The following is a 13,765-nucleotide window of genomic DNA, read 5'->3' on the forward strand; positions in this document are numbered from 1 at the left end:
AGGCCATCTACTTCTTGGGAAATAAAAATCTAAGTGGGGTAGAAGTGCGAAGGGATGTCTGGGTAAAGCTTCACAAATCATTCAAAGTAACAATGCTGGTTAAAAAAGCTAGAAGTGCACTCGGGTTTATTTCTAGAGGAATAGAATTCTAAAGTTAAGTTAAACCTGGATAGAACCTTGTCTGATTGTCTCATGATTTGAGACAGTGGGTGGCAATATGGCATTACTTATATATGCTTTTAAGTGGTTAGAAACATAGAAACATAGAAAATAGGTGCAGGAGTAGGCCATTCGGCCCTTCTAGCCTGCACCGCCATTCAATGAGTTCATGGCTGAACATGCAACTTCAGTACCCCATTCCTGCTTTCTCACCATACCCCTTGATTCCCCTAGTAGTAAGGACTTCATCTAACTCCTTTTTGAATATATTTAGTGAATTGGCCTCAACAACTTTCTGTGGTAGAGAATTCCACAGGTTCACCACTCTCTGGGTGAAGAAATTCCTCCTCATCTCAGTCCTAAATGGCTTCCCCCTTATCCTTAGACTGTGTCCCCTGGTTCTGGACTTCCCCAACATTGGGAACATTCTTCCTGCATCTAACCTGTCTAACCCCGTCAGAATTTTAAACGTTTCTATGAGGTCCCCTCTCATTCTTCTGAACTCCAGTGAATACAAGCCCAGTTGATCCAGTCTTTCTTGATAGGTCAGTCCCGCCATCCCGGGAATCAGTCTGGTGAACCTTCGCTGCACTCCCTCAATAGCAAGAATGTCCTTCCTCAGGTTAGGAGACCAAAACTGTACACAATACTCCAGGTGTGGCCTCACCAAGGCCCTGTACAATTGTAGCAACACCTCCCTGCCCTTGTACTCAAATCCCCTCGCTATGAAGGCCAACATGCCATTTGCTTTCTTAACCGCCTGCTGTACCTGCATGCCAACCTTCAATGACTGATGTACCATGACACCCAGGTCTCGTTGCACCTCTCCTTTTCCTAATCTGTCACCATTCAGATAATAGTCTGTCTCTCTGTTTTTACCACCAAAGTGGATAACCTCACATTTATCCACATTATACTTCATCTGCCATGCATTTGCCCACTCACCTAACCTGGTTGCTTTTGTTGTTGTAAATATTGTTGTTGTAAAATTTGACCATGGACGAAAAGGTTGCACTCAAAGGAGTTCACGACCCGCTCAGTGTGATGTATCCTTCATCGTCATCATAGGCAGTCCCTCGGAATCTAGGAAGACTTGCTTCCACTCTTAGCATGAGTTCTTAGGTGGCTGTACAGTTCAATATGAGAACCACAGTCTCTGTCACAGGTGGGACAGACAGTGATTGAGGGGATGGGTGGGCGAGGAGCCTGGTTTACTGCACGCTCCTTCCGCTGCCTGTGCTTGATTTCTGCATGCTCTCGCCGACGATATTCGAGGAGCTCAGCGCCCTCCCGGATGCACTTCCTCCGCTTAGGTCTTTGGCCAGGGACTCCCAGGTGTCAGTGGTGATGTCGCACTTTATCAGGGAGGCTTTGAGGGTGTCCTTGTAACGTTTCCTCTGCCCGCCTTTGGCTCATTTGACGTGGACGAGTTCCGAGTGGAGCGCTTGCTTTGGGAGTCTCATGTCTGACATGCGGACTATGTGGCCTGCCCAGCGGAGCTGCTCAAGTATGATCAGTGCTTCAATGCTGGGGATATTGGCCTGGGCGAGGACGCTAATATTTGTGCGTCTCCTTCCAGGGGATTTGTAGGATCTTGTGGAGACATTGCTGGTGGTATTTCTCCAGCAACTTGGTGTCTACTGTACATGGTCCATGTCTCTGAGCCATACAGGAGGGCGCGTATTACTACGGCTCTGTAGACCATGAGCTTGGTGACAGTTTATGACATTACGAGAAGCACACTGCACAAGATGGATCTTAACACAGAAGCTGTCATCATGTGACTTTGCCACATGATCCTTTGTTATTTACAGCAACAGTTGCATTACCACAATAGTCCACTAGGTGGAGCAGTAGTTCACGAGGGGGAACTCTGACACTCAGTGCAAAAAAAAATTAGAGGGAACATTGCCTAGCTGCCCACGAAACACAGCTTAAAATTAACTTCAACAAAAGCGAAATACTCAGCAGGTCAGGCAGCATCTGTGAGAGAGATACAGTTAATATTTCCGGTCGGTGACCCCTCCTCAGAATCCCTCTGATGAAACTTCACTGACCTGAAACATTAACTCTGTTTCTCTCTCCGCAGATGCTGTCTGACCTGCTGAGCATTTTCAGCATTTTTTTGTTTTTATTATGATTACTATTCGTTGCACAATCCAGGTACCAAGGTCACAACAGGACTGTTCGAGGCAGACAGTCAATGTGGTTAAAGTGAAAACTTATGTAAATGGCTTGTTCTTCACTTAGTTCCACATTATGAGAGAGCAGGAAGCGTTAACATAATTTTGGTGTTCAGGCAGTATTCCTATTTCTGCAATCTCCTTGATTAGGTTGTAAATTATGATAATTCATTCTAAATTGACCAGAGATGCATTTCTATTTTATATATTCTTTGAGGTAACAATATAAAATGATAAAGAAAGATTCTACGTTCTTTAGGTAACAAAAAGTGCTGGTGACTTGTGTTATCACACCAGAGTTTGGGGAATACTGCAGAATGCCGCCATAACCCTGTAGTTCACGGTGGCCCTGTTGAAATTGAGAGCTGTGGAAATGTTAATATCAAGGAAAAAAAAAATACACAGCCCACACAGCAGCTGCAGCTTTGCACCGTGTGGAAAATTAAGGCAGATGATTCAATTTGGCCCTTGCCCCAAGTACATTTTAAAATGCTTCTGTGTGTGCAGAAGATAATGAACAAATATATTGAGATGGCACAAGATCACTACTAGTTTAGCTGCTGAGGAGCCTCATTGTTCCCAGTAGAAGCAGACTAGAAGCTGGGTTAATGGGGGTTAGGGTCGCTCAGTGCGACACCTTTCATAACAACTTAGAGGAAGAATTTGTCTCCTTTTGCCCCAGGCCGATGTGGCACTCAAATGGAGCGTTTGATAAATGAAAGTGTATTTATTAATAATGAGGGGGAATGTGCGCATGCTTTGAAAGCGAAGCAAGGCATAGAAATGTGCTTTTATGACCCTGGAAGAAAAATAAATGAAGTAAGTGTGCAGGTCCATTATGAGCTAAGGCAGGAGGATGTGACAGAGGGACCAGCACGATTTGGAGATTAAACTGTGAGCTTTTCAGATGAAGCCACTTATATCAGGGACCCTTGACAGTTGGTGAGAGATGTGAAGCAGTGAAGGGATGATTACAAGAGAACATGACAGATAACTGCCGTCTTCTCTCGTTGACTTTGTAGGCCTCAAATATAAGGAAAAATCATGGTGATCCGCATCAGATAGTTGGCTAGTTCCTTTACTTTAAAGCAACCCTCGTGGGGTTTTCATCTCTTGAATTTTTATCATGATTCACAGGTAAAAAAATAAAACTCCCATTTTTATTGATTTCTGTGCTCCTGCTTGATTTCTTTGTCCTCACAGTGTACATGAAGCCGATAAAAAAGCAGGAGTGCAGCATCATGAAATCCTCAATGTCCAAAATTTAAATGTGGCTAGTGGTCGGAAGCAATGCCCTAATTAATGGTGCAGGACTGGGGGTGGATCATATATACAGCCCCCTCTCTTCCCCCTCCCCCCTTTTTTAAAACTGGGTATGGTGTGCAGTACAGGAAAGCCTAGAACAGGTGAAGGGCAGGGGGTTATATAAATTCGCAAAATGACCACCTTGAACTTGAAATTGTTCCTTTTTTTTTGTTTTTCTTCCCTGTAATGACCCTCCAGGTCCAGCTGCATATATATCAAATTCAATACTCTTCCAGCAGTTCAGGGTGAAAATTTAGCCAGTGATATCTAGAATCTCATTCCTTGTATATAGTTGTTTATAAAGCATTATTGACATTTCTACCACTCCAGTATCACTTTCCACGGTTGTATGTATTCTAGTGGTCACCAAGTTGTGGGGCATTTGTATACGTTGCCTCCAAGCTTCATCTCGATCCATGAATAGAAACTGATACTGCTGTTGTGCAGCAATGACTGTGTTGTGCTATTTACTAATAAATATCATTGTGTTTGCAATCAAGATATTGTGGCTGGTGCTTCTATGCGTGGGTTGCAGGTGCAGAGGGCAAGTTAACATTACCAGGAGATATCGCTCCCTTCTGCCTCTAGCCTGTACTGAATGTTTCAGAGATTCGAAGTCCAGGTGTGGGATGATTCTGTGTACCCATGATGGGGACAGTCGACCGGATTGTAGGTTAGACCGTTTAATTTGCTTAGCTGATCAGCAACTCGTGTTACCAGAATTATGACTAGAGCTCGTTAGGATAATTACAAATGATTAAGACAGGTTGGCTTGCCTTGCTAGTGGGTGTGTGGACTCATGCTGGCAGCCAGCAGGTGTAAAGGAACACGATCTGTCAAATCAGCTGATGACCCTCTTAATTCAGAGCAGTGAGAGCCAGAGGAACAAGCGTGTTTAATAATTGATACTTACTCTAATAGGTTAATTGCAGCGGCATTCATTCTAATTTGCATTCTTGATCAGCTTCTCACAGTCTGTGTTACTTGGACAGATTTTTTTTCCCTCTCTTCCTCGCTCTCGCCTCCTGCTTGTTCATTGCAGTGGAGTTAATTGCTGACATTCCCCGAGTCATTCAAAGCATGTTGATTTAATGAATGTTAAGTATGCAGCTCGTGGGGGTTTGAATGGTGCATATGCTGTTTGTTTATGGAGGAAACCTTTTTGGTATAATCGTGACCAGGTGGCTGCTGCCACTATTTATAGAATAAATGGAGAGGTGGGGGTACATTCAAGACAGTAACACCAGCTTGTCACACACGTCCTTTCTGAACTGCAGATATTGTGTTGTGCTCCTGATTTCCTTGTAACTCAATTAAAAAAAAAATATATATATATTACTTGTGGCACACTAGTTTGTGGCGTGAACTTGGGTCCTTTGGCTGCGAAAGGGGGCAAGATTTTGTGACATAAGTAAATGCATCATTTTTACTGATTGGTAAAATGGAACCGTATTTATTTCTACCTTTTTTTATCACTTCCTTGCACGTCTTACATATGGAGCTTTGATGTCAAACGCAGAGCCTGCAATTCATTCCCCTACTTTCAGGACATCAAAAGCACAGTTTTCTTCTGAACTTGAACAGCATCAAATTAAAATGCACCATCTCGGTTAGCCCATGCCCTAGCAGTGAAAAGGTCGCAGGACTACTATCACTCAACTTTGCCTGCTCGGAGGTGAGCTTCTCACTTTGGCAACCTGGCCACATGTTGGATTGCAATTCTGTGGAGGGATGTTCCACTTTGGATGAATAGTTGGACCACTCTGTAACTGTCCTGTCAGCTGCTCCCAGGCTGACATCAATGCCCTAGTTTTATCTCCCATCTGAGATCAGATTGGCTTTCAAAGTGACTACACTCAAACTTTGGTGTGGAGTATAGCTTGCAGATGTCAGTGTAAGTGGACACCCAACTTCAGGGTTGGTTTCGCTCTGACACTGAATCACATGTGTGAAACTGAAGTGTTAGCAGGTCACGAAGTCGTTAGGGTCACGCCTGAGTGAGGGATGCTTTTGGTGGCAGTCATGAAAAAATGGGAATACACTGATGATGGCTTGAGTTTAAACAGCTCTATGTTTTCCGAGACCTCAAGGGGGAATGACCCGTCTTACACAGAGGCCCTTACACAGAGGCTAATTTCTAGTAGGGTATTAGAGTGAAGTCCTTGCAGGCTAAACAGCATTTTCAAACCTTCAGCAAAAACAGCTATTTACTCAAACAGCAGCAGGATTAGAAATATCAAATAAGAAAGGGGACAGATAGAGTTAAATGAAAGGTGTATTCAGTTGGGATCATCCTGTTCCTAAATTAATTTGATCCTTTGAGATTTAAATAGTAAATGTGGGGTGGCAGTAAGTTGAACATTTAATCCATCTCATCGTGCGCCGTGGAATGGAGGTTCTCATCTGCCATCTTCAGATGCAATGAGTTCTCAACCGTGCTGTTCTATATTTTCATGAAGAAAGTCAAGTGGTTCTTACCCGACCCTTCTAATATCCTTTATTTGTCAACAACAAAATTCTAGCCAGGAATTTCCTCGAGTTGTTCCCGTTTTGCTGCCCAAACTTTGCCGGAAGTGTATCAAAAGCCCCTTTTACAGCGGCAGAGCGGAAGCAGCAGCGAGGAAGTTCCCAGCTTTATGTATTACACCGCAGGTGGATATTCCGTCAGAAATGGGAGCAGCACTCTTTATTGTGTTTGCTGCTGTTCCTGTTATTTTTTTCAGTTGGTAGCCATGTTGTCTCTGAGTCAGAAGGTTGAGAGTTGAATTTCCACCCCATGATTTAACATAATCTAGGCTGACACTCCAGGCCAGTACTGAGCGAGAGCTGCATTGTTGGAGGGGCCAAGCTTTGGTTGAGTTCTGTTTGCCTGTTCCAATAGATGTAAAAGGAAACTCTGCATGTCCTCACCCACATTCTCTTCCCTCAACCGATGCCTCCTAAAACAGATTATCTGGTCAAATGCTCAACTGTTTGTTGGTTCTTGCTGTGTGTAAATTGGTGGTGCATTTGACTTTTTGACAGTGCAGTTCAAAGTGATGTTAAACGTGTGGGACATTAAAAAATTAATTTAGTTTAATATGATTTTTTTTCTTCATTCTCCACATGTCGCCATATCTTTGGTTGATGTTGCTATGCAGCCCATTAATAACTCTTCTTCCGATTTGCCTTCCCCACCTGAAGGCTGTTAACCTGCCTTCACATGACAGCTCTCCACAATGATGTGGCTGAGTTTGGGAACCCACCATATGTGGAATAATGGCTAAAAACCTAACAGGGTGCATAATGGTCACAAAATGTTCCTATTTCTTAAAGTAATGAATATCAATTTCCAACCATTTTCAGTTTTCATTGTATTCAGAGTGTCATTTAATGGAAAATTATTGCCGGTTTGGCTCAGTTAGTTGGACACTCGCCTCTGAGTCAGAATGTTGTGGGTCCAACCCCACTCCAATTACACAAAGTAATTCAATGGATGCAAAGTATTTTGGGACATCCTGACATGATGAGGTGCTATATAAATGCACTTTTATTTGTTTCCTCTTCTAATCCTTCTATTATTTCAGTATTTAGGTTTCAAATTTTAAGTCCTCGGCAAGAGGAAGATTGTACTTTTTGTGCTGGCAGAAAAAGATCAGCAGTTAAAAGCTGCCATGTTGCTTTTGGAGTGGAACCTTTCATCAGTAAACTTAACACATTGAGCCTACAGCAGTAGCTGTTCATTCATCACCCTACTGTGCAGTTCTGTCATAACTCAAGTATTTCTCTCTCTCTTGTCATGCAGATGAAGGTCTCTTCCAACCAAAATGGCAGGAACAGCGAGGATGAGAGTGTCAGAGAAGCCAACAGTTCACAGAGGAGCAGCTCCAGAGACAAGCTTAGTGATGTAAGTATACACTTCAAAAGAAAGAATCTGCACTTGGTGATCAGTGGCAATGACAGGCCGTTGGAATTGTTTTGTGGAGGGATTTTGAAGTCAAGAATAGAGATGAGGATATGTTTTTATAAAGTGGCATTCAGTGCTTCGTTCTACTTTTAAGACAGACACAGGAGCTGTTGGGAATTTGAATGATGCAGTACTTGAACAGGATTTTCCTTTTAAAGGGAAGTAGCTAGACATCTAAAGGTCTGTCTGCAAAATGTTGATGTGCGAATACCAGATTCACTGAATAATGAAAGCACAAAGCCAGGTTAGTAATGCCTGTGATGATGGGGCCTAACCATGCAAATTTCTCCTTCCCTTTTTGACAGCACTGGTACACACCATCCTTTATTTCATACCCAAGCTGCATATAAGCGCTAAGTGACATACAGGATTATATTGCGCACAGACATGAGGTTGACACTATTCCATGATGACTATTGTCTGTAAATACTCCCTTTTTAAAATGCTTTAAAGCATTCTATGTTCTACTACAAGTAACTATGTTATGTACCAAAATGAAGGAAATTTCCCACAGATTTATTTAAAGGGTACTGAGTGGCAGTCCTTGCTTAAATCATCCCAGGGTATAGGAGTATCACTTGTTTAATAGCTACAAATAATGTTCAAGTACTACAGGAAGGCTAGAAATGATTATTTAAAACGGTGTTGCCGTGAGCATCTGCTTTGTTCACCAATTCCTTTTGACTCTGAGAATGGAAGGATCTTGTATGCATTAATTTGCTTCCATTCCATATTGTTTCCTGTAATATTCCATTAAAACATATCACTAAATATTACACATGATGTAATTCGATCGTATACTATCAAAATACTCGTCCTCATCAAAATGCCAGTCAGAAGACCAGTGGATTCCTGTTGGTTTGAATGCGTATCAGTTGGTATTGGAACAGGATACCCGGGCACGAATACGCCACATACTGCAAAGCTGCCACAAGCTGAATATAAACACAAATGCAGATCTAGCCTTCATTTCTACACTCAAACTCTACATATTTTCAAAGAAAACATCCCTGCTTTCATTCATCTTTATCAAATTATGTATTCCACACAATTTTATTTTTTTTTAAAAAGCAAGCACCACAGCTCCTAAAAATGCACGTTAACATCAAAGGACACCCAGGACACACTTGAAATCACGTTTCCACTTACCTCACAGCGGGAAAACTACCGCAACCTTCAGGAGCAGTCAATATGCCGAATTCACTACCGAAGTCCACAACAGAACAAGAAGTCAGCAGTTCTTTCAACATCATCTCACACTAAAGAGGTAAGATTGAATAGCAATAAATCAGTTTGGCTGTATTATTCCTGGGAATTGATAATTGGGAAGAGTTAGTCAATTGCAAGTACATAGTCTGCAATCTTCCTTCGGTCAGCATGCCTGTTGTCAATTTCTTGGTAATATACAAATGGTTTACCATTATTAAGTAATAAAATGCATGAACGATCTACTTCTGTATGCTGCTTTGTGAGCAAAAGAATGTTCTGATCTTGTAGGGTGTTCATGGATGGAGTGCATTCTAGGTCTTAGTAGTATGCAGCCAGTCCTTGCATTCGTGGGTTGAAGTGTTTGATATTTGCAATGCATCACGTGCTACAGCAGTGCACAGCAACTTCTAATGGATTAGGTCTTTTGTAAAAAAAATTGTAATAGTTTAAGACCTTGCTCAGTCGAGTTATTGCTGCCAAAGCTGAGGTCAGCTAACTCTGTCTCCAATTGGGAGTCAAACCTGGGATCTATGTGGCTTCTTGTTTGGGAACCTGAGGTCCATAGTGAAGCCCACTATCGTGTTTGAAATTAGTAAAAGAGGCAGGAGGTATGATGAGGTGATGCCAAGCTTTGAGTATTAAAAGCTTCTAGATTGTAGGAGGAAGGAAAGACCGAAGGAGGTATGGAGTTCTACAGTTTTGAGGTCCTGGGAAAGATTGAGTTAGAGTCAGTGACTATTATTTCAACATAGTAAGAGTGTAGATATGAGGGAGACTTGTAAGATGACATCTTTACAGTTTAGAAGGATGAGTTAAGAATGTTCAGAGTAGTATTTGACTGTAGTAGACTGATTGTAGTAGTATCAATAGTATAGAGAAAGATAAGAAAGGTTACAATGAACTGAGATTGGTTGCTAGAGGTGAGGGTGGGATCACAGATTGTTCTTGTGTCTGAAAGAGCCTCACCAGATCTGGTCACGTTTGACCTTTTATAGAAAATTTAAAGTTGTTGAAGGAGAAAGATACATTTGACGTCAAAGAGGAACATGGATCTTCTTGAAGACAGTTTGAAAATGGAGAGGGATGGGCATTCTAGTAGTCGGAGGAGATAGTGACTTCAAAGATATTAATAGATGAAGAACTAAGGGTTGGAGCTATCGGAGGTAAGAGGTGGTAGTTGTTGGTTGGATTTGCAAGAGACATAAGGATACAGAGTATTTTATTTTAAAAAAAATGAAGCAACATTTACATTGCCCATTGAGGGCATGGAGTAGATAAGGATGTAATGATTGTGCTACAAGAGGACCGGAAGTTGTGACCAATCTAAAGTTGCTAAATATGATTTGGAATCATGAGTAGAAGCATGGATAGAGTTAGATGGTGATTGTAGGAGATAAATGAATATGAAGATGATGTATGTGGAAAAGGATAGAGTCCCAGGGAACTGAAGTTAAATGGAGAAGGGGTGGAAGTCGAAAGATGAGCCATCAACTGAATCTCTAATGGAGCGTTTAGGAGAAAACTACAGAAGAACTCAGGAAATGGGAGCAGGAGTAGTCCATACGGCCCCTCGAGCCTGCTCTGCCATTTAATAAGTCCTGCTCTATCCCCATATCCCTCGATTCCTTTAGTGCCCAAACATCTATCGCTCTCAATCTTGAATATACTCATCAACTGAGCATCCACAACCCTCAAGGATAGAGAATTCCAAAAATTCACAGCCCTATGAATGAAAAAATTCTCATCTCTATCCTAAATGGTCGACCACTTATCCTTAGACGATGACCAGTAGTTCTAGACTCCCCAGCCTCTCGGCATCTACCCTGTCAAGCCCTTTAAGAATTTGATATGTTTCAATGGGATCACCTCTCATTCTTCTAAACTCCAGAGAGTATAGGCCCATTCCACTCAATCCTTCCTCACAGGAAAGCCCCCTCATCCCAGGAATCAATCTAGTGAACTTTTGTTGCCTCTCCTCCAAGGCAAGTATATCCTTTCTTGGGTAAAGAGACCCAAACTGTACACCTGAGGAGCCAAGGCAGGAGAAAAAGTTACAAATGGGTATGATCTGGTAGCCATAACAGAGACATGGTTGCGAGGTGACCAAGACTGAGAACTAAACATTCAGGGGTACTCGACAATTCGGAAGGACAGGCAGAAAGTAACTCTGCTGATAAAGGATGGAACCACTGCAATAGTGAGAAACGATATTGGCTCAAATGATCAGGATGTTCAAACAATTTGGGTGGAGATGAGGAATAATACGGGAAAAGTGTCACTGGTGGGAGTAGTTTATAGGCCCCCTAACAACAGCAACTCTGTTGGTCGGAGTATAAACCAAGAAATAGTGGGGGCTTGTAAAAAGAGAACAGCAGTACCATGGGTGATTTAAACCTTCATATTCATTGGACAAATCAAATTGGTCAGGGTAGCCTTGAGGAAGAGTTCATAGAGTGCATAAGGGACGAGTTCCTTGATCAGTATGTAACAGTTTAGCACAAGTTCTTTGCTTTTGTATTCGATGCCTCTTTATTTTGACTGCAAACCCCAACAATTTGTGCATATGCTGCACATTTCCTGCCCACAGTACAAGAACAACGTTCGCTTATATCATGCCATTAACATAGCTAATCATCACAAGGTGCTTTGCAAAAGCAGATTGGGGAGGGGCACCAGTAAATGGGGGATAGGGGAGGGGCACCAGTAAATGGGGGATAGGGGAGGGGCACCAGTAAATGGGGGATAGGGGAGGGGCACCAGTAAATGGGGGATAGGGGAGGGGCACCAGTAAATGGGGGATAGGGGAGGGGCACCAGTAAATGGGGGATAGGGGAGGGGCACCAGTAAATGGGGGATAGGGGAGGGGCACCAATAAATGGGGGATAGGGGAGGGGCACCAGTAAATGGGGGATAGGGGAGGGGCACCAGTAAATGGGGGATAGGGGAGGGGCACCAGTAAATGGGGGATAGAGGAGGGGCACCAGTAAATGGGGATAGGGGAGGGGCACCAATAAATGGGGGATAGGGGAGGGGCACCAGTAAATGGGAGATAGGGGAGGGGCACCAGTAAATGGGGGATAGGGGAGGGGCACCAGTAAATGGGGGGGGGGGGTTAGGGGAAGGGCAGCAGTAAATGGGAGGATTGGGGAGGGGCAGCAGTAAATGGGGGATAGGGGAGGGGCACCAGTAAATGGGGGATAGGGGAGGGGCACCAGTAAATGGGGGATAGGGGAGGGGCACCAATAAATGGGGGATAGGGGAGGGGCACCAATAAATGGGAGATAGGGGAGGGGCACCGGTAAATGGAGGATAGGGGAGGGGCACCGGTAAATGGAGGATAGGGGAGGGGCACCAGTAAATGGGGGATAGGGGAGGGGCACCAATAAATGGGGGATAGGGGAACCAGCCCACACTGCGATATGTGTGCGCACTAGCTCCATGCAGCAGAGCAGGTCTCCAGTCGTCCTGGTTAACGCTTGCCACTGGATAAAGGCCTCGCTCTGTCGAGCCCGTGTGGTGGCTGATGTGCAACGGTCACCACCCACTTAAAAAAAAATGCACGCACAGGCATCTTCCAGCACCTCAATTGCAGTTCAGAACAGGAACATCGGGTCCTTCATTTGAAACATCTGTGAACTCGTGGAAGCAAGTCATCCTCGTTCGAGGGACTGCCTATGATGATATAATTGCAGCAAGACTTCTTTACTCTTAGCCTTTATTACAAGGGAGTTGGAGTATAACATACAAATTGCCATCCAATTGATTGCTGTACCTGCATGTTAACTTCCTGTGACTATATCACCAATCATGCTTTAGGATGCCAAATAGTGCCACCTTATTTCGAAGTACACAATGCCAGACCCTGTCAATGGCAAATGATTTACTGTTCAGGGGCAGATCTCCAGAGATGTGCAACATAGGCCGTAAGACCACCAATACAATCGTGATAATTTGAGAATTAACATCATAACTTGAGAAAATGTGAGTATAGAGGCCCTTGGGCAATAGTTAGAATTGTAGGGATACAATGACCACCAGTGATTTTCTGAGAAGGTGAAGTGGACTGGGATTAGGATGTGTGAATAAATATGACTTAGTGTGCAAACCATCAGGGAAGCATAGCTTTGCCATTTGATCACAGGTACTCATTATTCCACATAGATGTGTGCTGCAGGCTGTTGAATATTCTCTGTTGTGCAGCTTGACCACACAACAGTATTAGATTCACATTTATTCACACATGCTATCATTAACTGACAGTTTAAGCAGTCAAACAGAGTGGCTGACAGTTATTTCACTTCTAATTACAGATTTATTTAATAACGGCCCACAGTTTGCCATTTCACCATCAGATGTGCAAGGCAGATTAATGTTCGAGTGGTCAAACATGGCAGGTTAAATGAGAGCTTCGTTAAAGCAAGGTGAATTTATGCAAATCCCATGCTGCAGATTTGAGTGTTCACTTACTTGGCTGTGAAATATGCTTCATAACCAGAAGCAGTCATGAAAACGTATCAACCTAACAAAATCCAATTGGACAGTTCATTTAGCTTTCAAATTAAAAACGCTACCTTTCCTTTCAGATGTGAAACATTTTTGATGGGATTCCGAGTGAGCATAATATATTGGTTATTAATGCTTTCATTGTCCATTGTGAGGCAAATAGCTGTAAAAGACTTCCAGCAAATGTGTTTGGCATCAAAGTATTTATTAAAAAATGTCAGCTACAAACTGGATCTGGCAGATAAAAGCAGGAGCTGGTTTGACAGTTTTGACAGCAAGTACAGCTAGAAAATTCTTTGTGCATGTAAAGCGTGAGAATTGTGTGCAGTAAACACTTCATGCTTCTTAAGATGTGTGTCACTCTGATCCCCTGCCAGACTTGAGCAATATAGATAGTGGGCAGCAAGTGCCTTGGGAGGCTTGGACTGTTAATAAAACTCCTCAGTGAGCTGCTTGGTTA

General features: G+C 43.0%; 1 protein-coding gene across 14 annotated transcripts in view; it reads left to right on the forward strand.

Moving 5' to 3' along the window:
* Positions 1-13,765, forward strand: part of fbrsl1 (fibrosin-like 1) — a 908,758-nt gene that overhangs the window by 439,622 nt on the left and 455,371 nt on the right. For 10 of the 14 annotated variants that reach the window (XM_070888104.1, XM_070888109.1, XM_070888105.1 and 7 more), the window contains 2 exons: positions 7,432-7,533; positions 8,750-8,860. The exons of 1 other annotated variant lie outside the window; for it this stretch is intronic. In XM_070888104.1, coding sequence (XP_070744205.1) covers positions 7,432-7,533; positions 8,750-8,860 — 213 coding nt within the window. The remainder of the gene's footprint in view (positions 1-7,431; positions 7,534-8,749; positions 8,861-13,765) is intronic. 3 more of the 14 variants (XM_070888113.1, XM_070888115.1, XM_070888114.1) reach the window with 1 other exon arrangement.

The sequence above is a fragment of the Pristiophorus japonicus genome, chromosome 8 (assembly GCF_044704955.1).
Source record: "Pristiophorus japonicus isolate sPriJap1 chromosome 8, sPriJap1.hap1, whole genome shotgun sequence".
NCBI classification, from domain to species: Eukaryota; Metazoa; Chordata; class Chondrichthyes; family Pristiophoridae; genus Pristiophorus; species Pristiophorus japonicus.